General features: G+C 38.6%; 1 protein-coding gene across 2 annotated transcripts in view; it reads right to left on the bottom strand.

Moving 5' to 3' along the window:
• Nucleotides 1–20,247, bottom strand: part of LOC137130945 (A disintegrin and metalloproteinase with thrombospondin motifs 16) — a 49,703-nt gene that overhangs the window by 9,763 nt on the left and 19,693 nt on the right. For both annotated transcript variants that reach the window (XM_067511669.1, XM_067511670.1), the window contains 11 exons: nt 19,338–19,443; nt 18,858–18,995; nt 16,001–16,154; nt 14,065–14,160; nt 11,217–11,365; nt 8,988–9,160; nt 8,697–8,827; nt 8,215–8,338; nt 7,776–8,020; nt 7,413–7,548; nt 5,496–5,622 (listed from right to left, as the gene is read on the bottom strand). In XM_067511669.1, coding sequence (XP_067367770.1) covers nt 5,496–5,622; nt 7,413–7,548; nt 7,776–8,020; nt 8,215–8,338; nt 8,697–8,827; nt 8,988–9,160; nt 11,217–11,365; nt 14,065–14,160; nt 16,001–16,154; nt 18,858–18,995; nt 19,338–19,443 — 1,579 coding nt within the window. The remainder of the gene's footprint in view (nt 1–5,495; nt 5,623–7,412; nt 7,549–7,775; nt 8,021–8,214; nt 8,339–8,696; nt 8,828–8,987; nt 9,161–11,216; nt 11,366–14,064; nt 14,161–16,000; nt 16,155–18,857; nt 18,996–19,337; nt 19,444–20,247) is intronic.

The following is a 20,247-nucleotide window of genomic DNA, read 5'->3' as shown; positions in this document are numbered from 1 at the left end:
TAAACTACTGTATAAACATTTCATACATTTTGCTACACTCTCGCAATTATTAGATACGATGAAAAACTCAATCTGTGGGAAACTGTGTACTGTGTTTTATTTACAGCACGTCGGAGGCGTGCATCAAACATAAAATAAAGTTAAATCAATCAACTCCAACAACAGTTGAGTGATAGAAACGTCATCAACATGCCCACTTGCTCACTTTTAATCCTCCCAACAATTCGGGACAGAGCAGCGTTCTGCTTGCACGAGCTCACGCATATAATATTGACATTGCACTAGGGGGCTCAAAGGATAAAGTCCGGATAATGTCAGCAGACATGAGACAGAGAAAATCTGACTTTGTACACATTTATAAATTACTTTTAAAAAGATACATACTTGGAGACAGACAGACAGACAAGCAGACAGCATGTCTGCCAGCCATAAAACCACAGGCCAACAAATCCTGCAGAGAGACTGTAAGTGCTGCACTTGAGTACAATTTAGAATGAGTGACAACCATCCTTTGCTGGTTGGTTGTTGGAATCAACAGTGTGTGTGTATGTGTGATTCGCCTGGGTTCGGTAGGTCAGAGACAAAAAAACATCAAAGTGTTCAGGCCATTAGGGCTAAGTTTACAACTGAGCCTGAAGCCGCTCAGGTAATGAAGGTGGGGGAAGCCTGTTTTTACTCTGTGCTGTGTGTGTGTGTAAGGACAGAATTGTCCCACAACTGACCTAAAATTCTTCACCTTTGTGAATGTGTGTAAGATAGAATAACAGGAAGGTACAGAAAGTGGTTCTACCCCTTGCAAAAGAGCAGCAGCTCTTACAGTGAAGTGGTGGTGGTGGTAAGATGATTGGAAATTTGTCTATATTTTTTATATCTTCTCTATATTTTGGTTATTTTGCACATAGAATATTCCATGTTAATAAATTTAGATTTTCTGACAACTGAACTTCTTACCCCATTTAGGGGATCCGTCATTTGACAGTGGCAAAGCTTCTCATAAGTTAAATTAGGGTTTTCTTTGCCAAGTTTTATTTCTACATTCAGAATTTACTAAAAAAATTTACCACGGTACAACACTAGAGTTTATACAGTAGACCTGTTTTTGGTAGCCATCCTAAGATAACATTTGGTGAACTCTTTTATCCAAAGTGCCTCACAACGCTGTGAGTGCAGATGTTTGATTTACCCTGGGTGGGATTCATCAGTAAAGCTGGCACCCTGTGGTAACAGTACCAAGATTTTCAGAATATAACAGGAATATAACAAAGCAGGAAAGACTACACATTACTACACATGATGACACAATGAACCACAAACATGCCATTATTACTTAAACTGTCTGACCTAACAAAGCTCAGGAGAACAGTCTCCTTTTCTGATGACTTTATATATTTATTTTCTGTCAGCACAAACTCTACTTTATGTCAATAAGTATGAGATTGCTCTGTGGTCATCGTGCAGGATTTTCCTAGGATACCTGTTCCAAAAAGGGAGCAAGAGGGAAACATCCATGCACTAACACTGCTATCCAGAGGAAAAATCCCCCTTTAAGCAGCTGTTGGTTACTATAAAACATAAGATAAATGGTAACGTAACTGGAGTTCCATTATTTCACTTCTGATCACATAATATTGGTGCTCCATATAATACTGTATCCTTGAGATAATTCCTTAAAACTACAGGTTTTTTCAGTAGATGTTGGGACACCAGTAATGTAATACACATTAACAGAGTGATGAGTAAGAGGAGCAATTCTAAAAGGAGCATCCACAAAAAAAGAAGAAAGAGGTTGAATAAGAATAAACATCTGCAAATGTATGCATGCGAGTCACTAAATGTTGTCAGCTTTTGACTGTAATGATTTCAGGGTGGGGTACAGTAATGACACTTGAAATCATCTTGATGCTTGTTCTGTCTTAAAAGTTTTGATGAGAGAGTAAGAAAGTTGCTGTGGGAGTGAGCAGCACCATCACTGTTCCTCTCCTGTTTGTGTTTGTGTGTGTGTGCCAGACAGCAGCTTATGGTCAGTTATTCTGGGAACTTTACAACAATGTCGTAATACTCCATGACTATGTGTATTCTGTATACTAAGAAAGATGCTAATGTCAAGGAACAAATACGCAGCAAGGTCTGCCTGACTCTAGCTTTGCCTTCTAAATAATAAGAGTTCTTAGAGCACTTCAAGTGTCCTGGCTGAGCCACAACAAAACAAAACATGGACTAAGTCACATTTGAACATACAAAAACAGATTTTTTCATGCAACACCAATCAAGATGAGGTCAGCGTCTCAGCTAAACCCCACTCTGCTCATAAATCAAGGCACAACTTGTCAGCAGTGTCCACTTCATTTGAATGAATTTGGCTGATATTTCAGGCCTTTTCTTAGAAGGTACATGGGAATAGAACAGCGAGACTGAGAACTGATGCCGCAACAGCAGCTGTCAAAAGCCTCTGTAAAAAAGCTTGTTTTATTCCTTTAGATGACATACATACTGCTTCGTTAAAGGTCCTGCTTTATTTGTGCCTTGGTAGCGTGACACTGTATTGATCCATCACAAACCCTTTCATTCTGCAGTCATAGTGCATTTATGAATTTTTTCCATTGGATTTGTAGTTGTGGTCCAAAACCACTATAACAAAGTACCAAAAATAAGCTTGTTGTGCTTGCAAGGAAAACTAAGGTAAGGAAATTAATATTAGATAGTATAATTACTATCTGTTATAACAAAAGCAGCAAGTATTAGCGTTCATGGCTAAGTCACCTATTACCTTCATGATAACCTTACATAATGTTACTTTCAAAGCAATGGAGCATTTCATGCTACATTTGTTATTGCGGTCTTCAACACAGTAAAAACCCTTTCTAGTGTTTCCCCATTGAGGGAGGCTAATGAATGCTACTATTAGGGAAAGCCCAAATGCTTATCTCCTGCTGTTTATTACATTTGGGCATATCTTCCAGCAACCCTGATAATGTCAAATGCAACAGTCCTCATTCTAAAAGATTTTTCATCCATAATGGAGAGAAGTTAAATTTACAAATATTAAAGCACACAGTACTGTCTAAGTTGTCCAAAGATTTACACTAAGTAGCTCCCAAGGGTTATAAAGTCAGATTGTAAACATACTGGCACCTCTAAACTACAATAATAAATAATTTATTTGTTCTACATGGATTGCCAGATGATGAGAATGCTGACTTTTCATGTAGGACATGCAGCCTTAGCTTATTGGCAACAAATAATGTATGTATTTATTTTAAAATGGGACAGCTTGAAAACCCCATCTGGAAACCCCATTTTCAACCAGCTGAGAGAAGTAAAGCATAATGCATATTTACTGAATTTTACAATGGTAACTTTCTTTTACAGGAATTTTGTTGGCCCAAGAGTTCAGGTCTATGTGATATGTTAGAAATTACTACTCCAATTGCACTTGCAGAAAATGCACTCATGGGAAGTAATACCTCAGCAACAGCTGTTAGGGGAATGATACACTGCATTTCCACTGGTCTCTACACTGATTTCACTGACACCCTGGTCAGTAACCTGTTGAAAATGGGTTGTAAATGGGGTACAGGATATATCATCAAACACCTTTGTTTTAGATTGCTGTGTAAATATCTGTCTGCATCCTACAATGGCATATAAAGCTAAAAATAATGTTTTCTGTAAAACCCTTTTTTATTATGAACAAAATCTCATGTTTACAGTTCATAAAACAAGAGTCATCCCAAGAGTGTCTTTCACTGATTTGTTTTCTGGCCAGTGTTTTACCATTTATGACACTGTCCAGAGCAGTACAGACAAGGGAGGGACATTTCCCTTGTGTGTGTATGTGTGTTTATACACGTCCTGTCTGTCAGCGGCCGCACCACTCCCTATGATGTTCGCAGCACCAGAACACATTGACAAATCTTTGATCCTCTGCCCTGGCCCTGAGTGTCAAGGGGATAGACAGCGACCGAACCAACTAAGCTCAACCAATATCCAATAAAACCCCACCCTGAAATCATAGAATCATTAATGGCTCTTGCTCCCACTCTTTTTTTTTTCGGGTTACATTGTCATTCTGTCATATTGTTGTGCATCATCAAATGTGGTAGAGCCACACTAACACATTGTACGACACTAGGAAAAGCCTTCTTGGCCACAACAAATTAAAACTCTTGAATCTGAAAGCGATCCTCAGCATAAGATAACGTTTCCTGCTTTGGCTCCTAGCTGCAAATTAATCTTGAGGTTGCTTTTGGTGCATCCTTGTGGGAAAATTTCTTCCAAGGTTCACCAGAATTTGAATGCACAGTGTTTTCAACTACACTACAAACGTAAAAAGTCCACAGTGGGTCTTGATATTGAAAGCAAAGTAACATTTTGTTATGAGCTTGGGTCCCACATTCATACAACATCTGAAAAAGGTTTACAAGTTCTTGGCCTGCTGCATTAACAAACACAGAAGCTAACTGTTCCTGACAGTCAGTGAGATATAATTCTAAACTGGATAAAGACACATACAGAATATCCAGTGGAACTTCCCCTGTCTTCCCTGAATCTCACATGCATGTTTTGGCCAAAATGTAAGCTATTTTTTATTACATGAGAGGAAAATGTCGTCATGGTAGAACAGGTGCTTTACTGGGCTGGGGAAAGGGTGGAGAATAGGCTCAGTGCTGCCTTACACCCTCCATTCACTTTATTAAGAGGGGATAGTGTGAGAAGTTTGGAATAGTTGACTCGACCAATAAACAGCTCTTTTCGACACTGCATGTCAAGAAATTATAAAACAGCTGTGTAGGTGTTGTAGACTAATAACGTATGGCAATCTGGAGCAGTGAGGGAGAAAGTAAAAAAGACAGAAGGTAGGAAGACAAAAGTGAAGATGTAAAATGATACCATGAGACACAGAAAGAAAAGAAATGTACTATTTAGACAAATATAATCTCTTAGCGTGGAGAGCTTGTATATCAAGGACTTTGGCTTGTGGCCCCTAAAGCTGATTATCTGGCTTCTCAAGTTCCCAACATGAACATGCATGTCCAGGATATTAAGTTGTAACATCCAACTATGCTTTGGCTGTCACATAGCCTACAGTACACTTTATAGCCCTTCCAGCCTACAGCAATTCAAGAATTGAATAACTGACATACCCTGAAGTCTAGAAGTTTAGAAGGACCAAATATACAGTTTTTTTCCATCTAGAATGTTTCAGGAAAATCGAGGAAATGTCTGCACAGTTCAAATACCATTTTAATGATATCCAGATTGAGAGAAAGTTAAAAACAGAAGATATATTGATGAGGTCATTCACAAAACCTTTCTAGCCATAAATTATCAATGACTTTTACTGAGGTTGGACCTGAATGACTTGTGATATTTTTTTCACATAATCTAATTTTAACAAAAACAGAACTAAGGATAGCCAAACTAAAAAATGATGGTCACAGTAACTGCAAATATGCTAACATGACGTCGACAGATGTAAGAGAATAGGGCCTCACCTCGCAGGACATGGTTGGGTGTTGCAGGGCATCAATCCAGTAGCAGGCCTTGATTTGGGATTACAGTAGGATATGTTCACCTGCACTCTTAAGTCTTTGTAGCATGCTGATTTGGTGTTCATCTGCCCTGTGTGGGTTATACATCAAAAACATCAGGCTATTGTCATTAAAAATGTTTTTAATTTTAAAACAAAGGTAAAGGCTCATATTAATTGTGACAGATTAAAAAGAGGGATATATAGATATTTGTTGGAAACGATATATGTTTTTGAGCTTCAATATTCACTCTAATGTTTGGGAAAAAACTCATTTTTAATCAAAAGTTGCCTGAAAATGTGACCCTTGCCACACATGAAAGTTCTACCTGTGATAATGTGAACTCAAAATCTTATAGATTTTGTGCTGTCACTAACAAACATTATAGGCAGTAAGATGTATATTGATTAAAGTATTTAAAGCAACAATATACAACTTTTGGCATTGAAGCTACATGTAGCATTAGACTCCAAATCAAACCCAGGGCGTCAAATACTGACACCGTGTCAAAGCCTGTGGTGTCTCATAGATTTATATCCAGTATCATTTCCTGTCAGTATGTGATGCACAGGGACCTCAGTGGTTCCATCCTCGGTTCTGGATATATGTCAAAGTGTCTCTGGGCAAGACACTGAACCCCTAACAGCCCATACCCCTCCCCAGCTGTGCAGTGCCAGTCCAAGCCAGGTAAAAATTGGGGAGGGTTGCATCAGGAGGGCCTCCTGTGTAAAAACTGTGCCAAATCAACATGTGGACAATGATCTGTGGTGGCGACCCTGAACTCATGGGATAAGCTGAAAGGTCTAAAAAAAAGAAAAAACAAAGAGTGATGCACAGGGGTTGGTCTTCTGTGATTGGTTAAAAGGATGAGCGTTTCCACCACACATCGCTCTGCATATGTGAAAACTGACACTGTTATTTGATTTACCTAACCTAAACCCCAGTTTTAAAGATCCCCTGGATGGTATTTGGCCTTAGGCAAGGTCAATCTGCACATCACAGTCCCTGCAGGTCAGTTAGTTAGTCACACTCTTTAATAAAGCAAACAACCCCCAACCCCTCATGGTCTGCAATCAGGAAAGATAAAAAGGAAGAGGTGGTTAAGGGGATAGCATTAGACCTGGGTGGGAAACTTCAATAGGAAGAGTAAAGGAATAGGAAGTCTACAGAGGGGGCTTTGTTCACACTCTTACCAGGAAACAAGTGCACACTCACTAAAACATTGTTGCATATATATTCACAAAGATAAATTATTTTAATTATTAAATAAACTGATGCACACATTTACAATTTCATTACCTTGACCTCTAGCCTCAAATTATTATGCCAAGGATTCCCCAGGTAATTACAGCAGCATTTACCAGTGTGTAAATTTAGGCCTCTGCCCGACAAAGGCCACTGGTCAAAGGCATGCGTGTGTATGCTTGTTTGTTTTTGTGTTTCTGTGTGTGTGCATGTGTGTTTGTGTGTGCATGTAATAGCAGGTTGCCAGTAGAATAAAAATAGATCCCAGCAGTCCCAAACAAGAGCTACTAATGTCCCCTAAGTAAAGATAGGAACGCTCCCATTTTCATTTAACCTGCAGCTGAAAGCCTTATTATAGATGGGAGAAGCCAGACTGAGCTTTAGATGCTTGTCCACTGATCTATGAACTATCCTCCTAATCAGTCAAGTTGCCCAGACTAAAAAGTTAAAGGTGATCTGTCCATTTTATATCATTTTAATAGCATTAAAGAAGCAGCTAATCGCATAAGAGAGTTTTTGTGACAGGGAATGGGACATTAGTCTTTGAACACTTGAAAACAACTAGTTTTCAGCTCAAGTATATGATAAGATGCAAATGCTAAAATATGTATTTTTGACATTTGTGTTTGCACATACCTCCGGCACAAGTTGCTGAGCATTGGGAGCGCACTATGGCCCATGTATAATTGTGTTTGTTGGGATTCTTTTTTTCTTCAGTTTTCTTCTGAGTGTATTCCCAGTGTATGCCTGGGTTCCAGCCCTGCAACAGTATCTAAAGTAAAAGGAACAATGTTAGCATGATGAGATGAAAAACTGTTAAAAGAAATACCATTATTAACACACATTATCAAGCAGGGAAGTAAAGAAATAAGGCATACATGAACAAATGATGGTTGATCTAATAGAGTATATAAAAACAAACATGTTGCACAAATGCATGAATAACTGACATATTAACATCAGTCAAAGTAATGTTTTCTTTGTCTACTAAACCCTTACTTCTATAACCAGTGTCTCATTGGTGGGTCCAGGTGATATGAGGCTCTCTGGTCTGTTATATGGTCTCTTGTACTCAAAAATGGCCCCTGCAATTGGGTGTCTGCCTGGCCAGTCAACTGTCCAGTGTCCATTCAGATAATAGTGTCTCTGCATGTCCCTAATAGCCAGGTAAGAGCTAGATGTATTCAGTTCCATCACGCGGATGCTCCGAGCGCCTGCTGGGATGGTTACCACTGCATAATACTCTGAGAACAGAGTGGAATTTTTTTTTTGAATAAATCACCATAAATAATAAACAAAACAGACCAACCTAAAAAAAAAAAAAATCAAGCTATGTTATTGCTATGAAGAAAAGCAGAAAATACAAATTGTTCAAAATATCTCAAGAAATAAAATCACCAACACAACTAAACAGAGCAATTGCATCAGTTTGACATACGGTTGGTATAAGACTGCTTGGTGTACTGTCCTTTGTAGATTTTGCAGGTGGAATTGTCTCCTTTACACACCCCACACGAATCGAGGACAGCCGTGGAGCCCAAAACACGGTCACAGCCCACTTTCTATTGGAAAAACAACATAGCTTGTGCTTACCAAAAACCAGATTGAAAATATAAAATGCAACATATCATAGTATGCATCATAATTCATCCAGTATTTAGATATTATCATTTATCATGTATAATGGTTCAACAATATTTCTCATGATGTATTATGAGTCGTAACACAGCACATCATCAGGGCATCTATTGATGGCTTCAACTGCCAATCCAATCCCCAAACCTCAACATTTACAGCTCAGCTTCAAAGATTTCACACATTATTGTTATCCAAAAATTGTAGCACCAACTTTAAACTCTTTAAAATCATATTCAACCAAAGTGTGTTAGTGTCTTACTGCTTGACATTTACAAGTATTACCTCACACAGTCCGTCTATACAGACATTAGAGCTGTCCTGCGAGCACAGTGTCCCGTCCCTAACTTTGCTGGCCAGGGCGAAGAAGAAATCATACCCTTCAGCAAAGCAGTACAGCTTACATATATCTTGATCTGGAAGCAAAGAAAATAGCAGGTGTGAGAGATAAGCAAATTGTGAACTCCTACTGTATTTCCGCTTGATAAAAACCTCCTCTCAACCTTTCCTTTTTTATAAATTCATATCCTTATACCTTAATTTTTTTTTTTTAAATTAATGGAACAATTATCTCACTATTCACTCTTGTGTATGGCCTCCAGGTGTAGTACCATCCTCTGAACTGCCGGCTGTTGAACTCAGCACACTGTTGCGCTCTGTAGTCAAGGGCGTTGGCGGGACAGTCATTAGTGTTGCAAAGTTTGTACGATCTGGCGGGACCCTCACAGAACTTTCCACCATAAGCAGGTCTACAGAGAGTAATACAAAGTAATGTATGGGAAATAAAAATATTTCGTATTCCCTTTAGAATCCATGTACAATATGTGATCTGCAGACTAAGCAAGTTGAACTGATAAATAACAATGAATTCCTTTTAACTATGCATTTTGGCATGACTAATATGCAAACATCTCTTCCTGTGTGTTAATGTGCTGTTGTGAAGTATTCTCTAATCGCAGGTGTATGTCCCCAGGCTATGCACTTTCAAATACCTTCCAAGGGACAATTATACCTTTTGTAAGCTTTAAATCACATTGTCACTTATCTCTCTCTTACTCACAGATTGCCTTATTTTATAAAACCCCTTTTCTGTCATCCATCCTACCCTCCTTTCCTGACTCCCCTCAGTATCTTACCTGTCTTTGTTTTCTTTTCTTCTATCACCATGCCCCCCTGCCCCATCACGTGTTATTTCTCCTTATCTTTCTCTGTCTAATTTACCCCCCCACTTGTCAGGATCTTGGCAGATCCTGAGAGCAGGCCCTGGAATTTGGGATAGGCCCCCTGCCTGACTTGCAGAGGAAATAATCCTCGGTGACTGATGAGTAAGGGACTAAGTGAGCTGATAAGTGATGAAGAGACAGATTTATTCGAGGACTCTTCACTATTATAATCAAATGTCTAAATATACTCCTGGCTTTGAGTCAAGCAATTATACAATTGTACATATCATCTCTTCTAACTAAAATAGTCTTGTTTCTTGATAAACCTTGTCTGTACACAGGTATATGTTTATGTTCATGTTTATTTATATACCTGCTAATTATGTAAATTGCTACATTACTGTGGTTGCTTATTCTCTTCAGGTTTAAGCCTGCTTTTTTAAATACATTTATACAGTGCAATTACAGAAATTGCGAGGTGTTGGAGCCTATCACACCATCGGTGGGAGGCAGGGTAAACCCAGGAAAAATCGCCAGTCTATCTCAGGGCAACATGGAGACAAATACAAACAGACAACCATTCAGGCTCACATTCACACCTATAGACAATTTAGAGTCACCCATTAACCTAACATGCATGTCTTTGTACCATAGGGGGACACTAGAGTACACAGAGGAAACCCACGCAAGCAAGCGGAGCACATGCAGACTCTACACAGAAAAACTGTAGCCAGCAGGTAGATTCGAACCACCACCATGCTGCCAAAGTACAGAAATGGCTATAGGTAATGACAAGAACACAGTTAAATTAGCAATCGGCTTCAGGTGTGGGCTTGACTTATATACATTCTTAGATTTTTTTCATCTGAAACGTCTTGCAAAATGTTCTAATGTATTTGGTCTATGCCCTGAATAAATGATTGGAATACCATCTTATATAAGTGGCCAAAAACAGGAATAGTATCATATATTTCCCATTTCCGACTTATATGTTAATTTTATAAATGTAATCTTAAACTGAGTGTGTTCTAAATAATAAAAAACACACTGAGCAAGTCACAGTAGTAACATAAACTGTCATAAACTCTTTTTGGAGGGCACACAGGCCACACATCTAAGCATTAAGGCTGACAAATTGACATGTTGTAGCATGTTGGCTTAATATCTTGTTCTCTGGCCTATGAAAAAAGAGGAAAGAATGACTTATTTTTCATAATTACACATAGCAGAGACTCTAATGGGCACATTAATATTATTTTTCTTAATTTTCTGGCGTCATAGGAGCAGCATGACCCGTGTTACACAATGGAAATGAATGACCAACTACGACATTTAGACTCTGCTCCCAATCTGTCACTGGCTTTCTGTATACTTTAGAGTGTTAAATTGTACCAGTGTACTTAAAATAAAAATGTCTAGCTGCTAGGCAAACCGGTTTGTGAAGCCTGTTTGTGTAACTGGAAGAAAGCACGGTTTGTGTACCTGCTACGCAAGCAGGTATGCAGGTCTGAAAAAGAAAAATTTGCAGATGCGGGTCTGCAAATTGAAAATTGACAGTGTGTGGCTTTAGTTGAAGCCACAAACTGTAACACTTACATGCACTGTTGTACCTGCTGTTAGGCACTTTTATATATTTCTCTACCTGGGGTTGTTGCACTGCCTATCTCGATAAGTGACTCCACTCTCACAGCTTCGCGAGCAAACAGACCAGGATGACCACTCAGACCAGTGGCCATGCTGAGGTCTTGGTCCCTCATCACCCTGTTTCACACACTGGCCCCGACGACACCACTGGAGAAAAAGAAAGGGAAAAGGTGAGTGGTAGAGCGGGAGACAGAAGAACAAAAGCACCCACACGTATAGAGGAAACTGTTAGATAACTGTCAAAAACATAGACTTTCCAACAAACCCATTCTCAGTCAAACCATAGTAGAGGTCTACATGATTTAGCTCTTGTTTAACTACTGTCAAAAAAGTCATGATCCAGTCCTCAATATATCAGGGAACTACACTTGTGCCGCTTTTTAGACAGTCCCTACCTTGAGCTGTCATCAGCTAAAACTACCAGAGCTAAGCCAAACACAACTGAAATGTGGAAAAAATGTCTCATACAGTACATGGAAATTCCCCAACAGTAAGATAATATGCTTACCATTGTGGTATTTGCTTTTCATGGTGCCCTGTGTTGTGTTTACCATTGTTTTTTTTCTATGTTTTACACTTATAACATTAAAAGTAACACAAATAGTGTTGTAAGTAATGTACAGTACAAATTGATAAAGTAAAACTGCTTGAAAACATCCTTTAATGTAACATTAGCTCGCAAACAGAAAGTCTTCCAAGAGACTGAGATAATTGAAGTTCTTTCCAGTGCAAATCAAAAGCATGATTGGAGTATCTGCCCTTTTGACTTGTTTTGTAGTATTTATATCTGCTTTCTGTCTAATTATTGAAAGAAATGCAACATTTTTCCACTGTTTTCCCAATTGATATTCCCAATTGAAATGTCCTCATAATCTGGCCACTAACAACTTCTATTTGAGTCGTTGACAATATGCCAGGGCAAAACTGACCAAGCAGCTTTCTACCAAAAACCACTCCCATATGTCTTCCATAAGGCAAACAGAAATTAAATTGTATTGCAAGTTACAGACTACAGATTTCTGAATTATATGATGGAGGTGTCACAGGACACAGATACCTTATATTATTGATTTAAGCTACTTACTTGTATGCACTTCCAAAATAAGCAGTTATTCCCTCAAAATCCATGCAATTCATGTAATGTGAGAAGATTTGGCTAAATGTAAACTAACTTAAAGCAATGATACTATATATCCCAAGCTGTTTTCTGGCACAGCACTGAACTGGATTTGTGCACCAGCCACAATCTACTCAACTGCTTGCCTTGGAATGATCTCAGGAACCTTTGCTAGCATGCACGCACAGTCTCTACACATAACTTATGAGAACTGATGGGGGGCATATGTTCAGCTGTTATTGTTCTCACTGTGTGTTAATGCCTGCACATGAGGCCAGAGACACACATACTACCATACACACACACACACACACACACACACACCTCTAACTAATCCCGTGGTCCTTGACTACGAAGTAGTAGAACAGCTGATTTCCCCTCAGTTTTCCTCCTGCGGCTGAGTACCACAGATTCCTAAGTGAGCCTGTCATTGTTTTTGTTCAGTTAATTGTCCCGTGGAGGAACAGTGCGAGATTAAACCATCAAGTTTCATATTTTAAGAAGTAAATGTAGATGAGCGGCAGTTGAGGGAAAAGGTTAAGCCTTGGGGGAGAATTGACTTGAAAGAAACAAAAAAATAAATAAAGAGCATAGATTGTTTTTTGGCCCCAACCCCAATGGCATATTTTTGCCACATCAGCAACAAACAAACTGCAGCTGCTCTCTGGGGTAAAAATAATGGAAGGAGAGTATAGTACCCGTGTTAAATAGAAATATTATTTTGACAGAGGAATTAAATCAAGCTAATCTGAAACAAAGTTAATCCAATGTCTTCACCTATCAGATAGCTGCATTTATCATTATGTGTTTGGACACAAGACCATTGATGTATAAAAAGGTACAGTGTCACGCAATTCAAGAAATGGCTCAAGTATCAGCACTTTATAACATCCAAATCAACTCAACTTTTATAACAGTATGTCAATCAATTGTTCACCGTTTAAAAGACCATCACTTTGTCATTTCCTTGGAAGGTAAATCCCTGAGTGCAGTGTTTATGAGACATCTCCCCACAAGCTCTACCCCCCTCGTATATCACGTCACACACTTAACAATACTAAGCAGCTCTTTGAAAAAACAATGGTCCAACTTCCACTCTGAAAATTGAATGCAGGTATTTCAATAGTCTTGCACAACTCAGTGTATTAATCCTGAACAGAGAATTTGTACACTGTTCATTCAGTGTTGTTTGAATTGTTGAGTTGTTCTAATGGAAAGTACTTTTTTGTTTTCACCAAAACTGCAAAGAAATTTTTGTTAGAGGCTCTTGTTTGGTGCCTTTCATTTGTAGATTTATTTGGTGAGATGTTGCCATGGGGAAGTTGGCAACGGAAAATGAACACATGCTGTCCTCATTTGAAAAAAACAAGAGAGGGATTTCTCAGCCAAAATAATATTACATATGCACTACAAGATTATTTTGGCTCCTCCGGTTGAAGGAGAACAAAAGTTATCTTAGTGATGGTTTGATTACTCTACCCCCGGGTGCTTTGTTTTTCTGAAAAACAATTTTAATGACATCCTGAAGAAAGAGCATGTATACCTGCATGTCATTGCTGTCTTTGGTAAAAGTATGTGAATTGCATTAAAGGTGCTTGTCAAAAAAGAGTAACATAAGTGAATGGGCTCCCATACCAGTCATATGATGCTACTCTTGAGGTGACAAAGCTTGTGAGTGTATCAGCAACCCCACCCTTCGCCTCAAACACAAAAAACACAACAAAGTCACCATATCAGGGCCACAGGCAGAGCCTTCAGCAGCTGGCATGAATTTGGTCTCACACTTCCTTCCAACTCGGTGGCACCACAAAGCCTTGCAGATATCCTGGAACAACAACAAGAGAAAAAAAATGGGTAAGTTACATCGCATTGCTAACATCTTTTCTTGCTGAAAATGTGAGTTGTGACATAATCAGTATCTTTTTCACAACAGCTGTAAACAAAGCTAGCAGTGGAAAATTATGATAAATAACATTCCTATTGCCTCACAAGAATCATAAAAACACATTGACAGAAACTTTAAGAATATAGACAGTCTGAATAATCGTGTTCTGCCAGCTATCAATGTGCCGCAATTTTGTTTCTTTTGAATATTTATGCTTCAGTAGCTAGAATGACAGCATTCTAAAAAGGGAAAGACACATAATATTTGGAGTAACATTTGCAAGGCATTATTTTACTTGCAATACTTTGCGTCAATAGTGACAAAACCTTCATATTGTCTGTTGTATAATGATAAAACAATTAAAATAATAAAGTTCCTGTCATGTTTCTATTTTTTCTGTAAGATATGGCTCATCTTATGATCAGAAAAAGTAAAATGGGGCAGCACTGCCTTACCAACTTTACATGTGTTACTGTGTTTCTCAGGAGAGGTCTGAAAGATACAGATGGGAGCACCAGGGGGTTTCCCTGCATGAGTTGCCTGAGAAACACAGCCTGCTACTTTTCGAATATGTCCTCTCTATTACTATCTAAATGACAATTTAAGATTTTGACAACTCAGTGCAGATGCTGACAGGCACTTTGGCCTCAGCCAGTTGCTGCCAAGAACCACCATGGAATACATCCCAAGGCCTATTTGTCCAGCTGTTTTGCTTGCTCAGGCTTTTGTAGCAGTAGTGTTAGAGAACTGGAAGAATCAGATACAGAGAGACAGGGAGAGGTGATAGACTGAGTGAGACAAGGACTGTTTAAAATAGAGAACGACAGGAAACACGCACACATATTACTTTGCTTTTTGTGAGAGTAATACAGCTCACACCATAGAGACTTGGCTCCTCCACAGGTATCAAATCTTCACAATTTTTGCCAAAAAGTTTTATGACACGTGAATTCATTACATACGATACGATACGATACTATACGAAATGGAGGCTGATGTTTGAGTCTACAAGTATTAGTCGAGTAACAAGTGACTGTGAAGATAGTGACCATGAGGGCCGCTCGAGGATAACTGGGTCCTGTCCCACCTTGCTGCTACAAGATATATAAGCAGACACATTATAAGAGCAAAAAAAAAAATTAAAAGGGACAAACGTCAAATATCTTGTAACCCAAATAATACATGGAATTTCAGGTGTTTAATGATACCATTTACTACCATGCTATTAGTATCTGTGACATTTTGGTGCCTCTTTTCAAACCTTAACTTCCTATGTTTCATATGCAAGAACACTAATAAGTTAAAACACCTTTACCTTCATTAAACACAGAAGTAATCTATATCCTGTGAGAAGATAGTAGATAGTCAACAGTAATGAGACAATGGGAGAGCAGCATTGAGAGGTTCCCATTGGCAACACTCCAATGTATATTTAGTCATGCATCCCAGTAAGTATTTCATGGGCAGTATTATAACTCTCACTGCTTGTTTTGTGTGTGTGCTTGTGTTGATGTGGGAAGACAGTCTGTGTACATGCACATGAGGGCATGCAACCCTAATCAGTTCCTCTTTCCTTACCCTTCCATTTTCCCCCTACATCAACCTTCCCGTCCCACTCTCAATTTCTTTTTTTTTTCCCGAGGAAACAACTGCCATCACAATGTTTAAATTAATTAACTAACTTCCAGGCGGTGAGCTCAGAAAACCCCTTGGAGAATCATGGCATAGGATTTTTTTTAAACTTCCATAGGATGGCATAACAGTTTAAAATCAATTTAACCTTCTTAAAATCAAGGGTGCAGAGTTTGGCCTTCTCCCCAAACTGCCATTTGCACTGTGTGTCAGCGTCGTATAACTCCCCAGGCAGCTTCTCAGGGTACCGATATTCCTTCACTGCTCTGGGCTCATCTGATAGGCACAGAGCTTGGGCAGAGCTGGAAGAGAGTAGAATATAAGAGGAAAATGAAGTCATAAAAAAAAGATAGTAAAAAAAAGGAGGAAGAGGATAAGATTGAAAAAGAGGACAGCATTATAGGGAGTAGAGCAGATATGAAAAGGTCGGGGCAGAGAGGGGAAGAAAGAAAAGTATAGAGATGCAAAAAAGAAATAATGAATTATTCATCTTTAAATATTAAGCTTTGGGGATATACCACATGCATGCAGATATAGACAAAACAGATATGATTCAGTACACAACTTTATACATCTGTCCTTGCTCTGCACACCGAGCATCAGTTCACAATATTCTATTGTTACAGTCTTTAGAGAGTACCATAAAGTGTTGCCATGGAGACATACATACTTAGCCCTAGGAGTATTGGTTTTAAAGCATCAGACACTCAATTATGACGGACATAAAAAAAATTCTTGCCCATATCACTCATATCCTAGCACCAGCAGGGGCTTTCCACTGTTAACTGATACCACTGCTAGTGTAAAGAGATGTTTTACAGCTTAAACACTGCAGTCAGGGGAATATAATACAAAAATATGGTGGAAAGAGCATGAAAAGGCAAAATACGTTGGAATGGTTCAACGTGGTAGTGAGTGGTCCTGATTGCTTTAGCAGAGTATATGTGTCTGTGTATGTGTGTGTGAGATCTTCCATTGCTTTATGGGTCCTATGTGTCAGTTCTGCAAGTACAATATTCTAATATTCAACAATACATTATTATAATGTGTGAGGGGGGCGGCTGTAGCTCAGTTGGTAAAGGGAGTTGTCCAAAGACCACAGGATTAGTGGTTCGATCCCCAATCGCGTCCATATATGTCGAAGTGTCTCTGGGCAAGACACTGAACCCCCAACAGCCCATTCCCATCCCCAGCTGTGCGGTGCCTGTCCAAGCCCGGTAGAGATTGGGGAGGGTTACGTCAGGAAGGGCATCTGGCATAAAAACTGTGCCAAATCAACATGCGGACAATGATCTGCTATGGCAACCCTGAACTCACGGGATATGCCGAAAGAACAAAAAAAACATAACATTATTATAATGTGCACACATCTGCATCCACACAAGCAACACAGAATAGACTTGCTTTAGAGCTGATTTTGTGATCACTTATGACACTGCAAGAGCCTTAGAACAAAATGTTTTCCCCAAAATGTAAGGTCTAAGCGCTGCACTCTGCCAGACTGTCAGCTGGACATAAAAGAAATGAATAACACCCATTTCTTCTTAAACTACACTGCATATCCCCTGCCTTATCTCTTATCCACTATGACTTTTAAAACAACCTGTGTTGTTTGCTTTATGTCCAATTCTTAGAAAGAAAAAAATGGGGCCATAAAAGATTCTTGCAACTTTAATGTATCATTGAATTTTCAATGGCTCTCACCAGTGCTCATACAAACAAAAACAACTTAATGTGGTTTTTAGGGGAATTTTTTCCTTCCCCTATAAAAGGTGGTTATTAATTTTAAGCATGGCAAAGATATCAGATAAAGCATCGGACTATACATACAGTATAACACAGTAGGTGGCTGTAAAGTGTGTAATGTAAATCCTTGGGTTACAAAATAGTTATGTCCATAGCAAATGAAGGCGGAGAAATATAAATTTAACTCGAAGAGACACATTTAGCCAAAACATTTGAAATATTCTGTTGATTGCAATTAGAAAGCTGTACAGTGTTTAGCATCTTTATCAATCACGGCAATGACCCTTGTTTAGTTCAAACTTCAGACCTCCGCCCATTTGGCTTCAGGGGGTGATGGGAGTTTAATATAAGGCTGACAGGCCTAACAAGGGTGAAGTCACCCCAGCTCTAATAACTCAGCGAGGAAATACACTGTCTCCACCACTCTGTGTGGGGAGACCTGTCAGTTCAGTTAACACACTGGTAAATTTAGTTGAGGGCACTGGCTCTGGGCTATCTGGTTTCAAGCACACATACACAGGACACATAGAAACACAGCCAGACACATTAAGGATATGTCTGTGGTGCATGTTTTCTTACTCGAGTGAGCGGGTTATCGGCACTCAAATGCAGCTATGACACAGACACACAACTTTCCCTCTCATATGCAAACACTTCTCCCTTATATATCCATTTTGTCACTTTTTTCAATATATATCAAGAATAGTATTAAAATGAATATTAAATCCGTTCCCTTAGTTGTTAGGTCAACTTTATATTGAAAGATAAGTACACACTGTATGACTGTTTGCTCTTTCTGTTACGAAATGGCCCATAGCCCTGTTTTAGTTATAATGTATGGGCAGGTTTTGGCACAGGTTTTGAGCAGCATTTGCAACTTATATCTCTGCTGCAGACATGTTCAACATATGTTCATCCATCAGTAACACATGTTGAATGATATAAACACATTGCATGTTAAAATTGGCTTTTTCCAAGAGAACTCTTGTTTTAATAATTGTGGTTTATAAAGTGACACACTGCTTTATGCCTTTGTTGCATGAGTAGTTAAAAGCTGTTGTGAGGATTTGCTTATTACTCATTAATATTCCATATGGATGTAATGTACTGCAGCTTTTCTGTTCACTTTTAAAAACCTATTAGGAATCTTTAAGCAGTACTACCCATAAATGTCAGTATTAACAGTGTTTTTAAAAAAATATTTTAGCATTTTCTTGAACAACAATAATACAGCAGTAATAGAAAATACAGTGCCTTACTTGAGGAAACGGCTGAGGTACTGACGACTACATGCAGACCAGGAAAAGACACCATTGTGACCTGCTAAAGTAGGAGACATGATGTTGCCTTCTGACTTCTTACAAATGTTCCCTTCACCATCATGGACCATTCCAAAACTGGGGAATGAGACAAAGTTTAAAAGGTTCATCATGTACATGTTATCATGACATTGCTCCATATTAATGTCACAGCTATATATAATATATAGACATTAAACATACTATGAAATTTCCTCTTTTGAATATGTTTCTATCAGATATTAATTCATGACGTGTGCTAAATGTGCATTCAAATAAACAGCATCTGTAGTATTACTGGATCCTTTTCCTAACACCTGTTGAACACATCCTGCTATTTTTTTCAGCACAAGTAAAATGCACACATTTAGCACAATGGGTTATTTAAACAACCTTGGGATTTAATTGTTGAGAGATTAACAGAAAAATGGCAAAACCTACTTGTGTCCAGATTCATGGGCGATAGTGAATGCCAGACCCAGGCCGGTATCTTCATTTATTGTACAGCTCCGGTACTTACTGCACATCCCACTAATTGGAGCAAAACCTGTAAAACATAACAGTTTTATAAATCTGACATCACAATTCAATTATTTCATCTTCTCATTCAAGTCTAAAACAAATGTGATCACAACAACTGCTACCAAGCTGTGTTTATTCTTACTTAGCAAATACTGTACCCCTTTCTCTGAAAAGCATTCTCAGTGCAAAATCCAGATGATTGTCCCACATGGGGAGAAAAAAACACTTCTCGTTAAGAGTTGAAGTTTATGCATGATCGTGCATTGCATGCATAACAACTTATCAAACACACCATACTTGGGTTAAAACCGCTCCATTTGTTAAATATGGGACTATGTGGGAATATTCCCTTGTTAGCTTTCACTTCACATGTTTTCTGTCTTCACTTCTTTCCCCTATTTCTACTCTATTACACTCCTTTTTATTATTCTGGTCCTTCCCTAAATCGCCAAAATACAATTATGCCCCCTAATGTGAATAATGATATCAAGCATGAGCAAATAGATTAACTACGAGAATTGCATCTAGTTCTTTTTTGTTTCATTTGTGGCTTTAAAATGCAGGAAAACATTAGTGGATGGGGCTGTTAAAGTAATGCAAATAAACAGTTTTATGCTGACTAGTAGCCTCAATGGTCATTTTGCCTTATACCTTTGGGAATTCAAGCTAACTCTTTTTTGACTGCACACACTATGTGTTATAGAGAGACACATAGTAAAACACACACACACCTTTGAAACGGGTTTTCGTAGCAATAAGGCTAATGCTACCCCCAACACTTTGAAGTCCTACTGTAAGGCTGTTAAAACATTTAAAGTAGATTTTTCAG

Source organism: Channa argus, chromosome 7 (genome assembly GCF_033026475.1).
Source record: "Channa argus isolate prfri chromosome 7, Channa argus male v1.0, whole genome shotgun sequence".
Classification (NCBI taxonomy): domain Eukaryota; kingdom Metazoa; phylum Chordata; class Actinopteri; order Anabantiformes; family Channidae; genus Channa; species Channa argus.
This window is presented reverse-complemented; position numbering and strand designations above follow the sequence as displayed.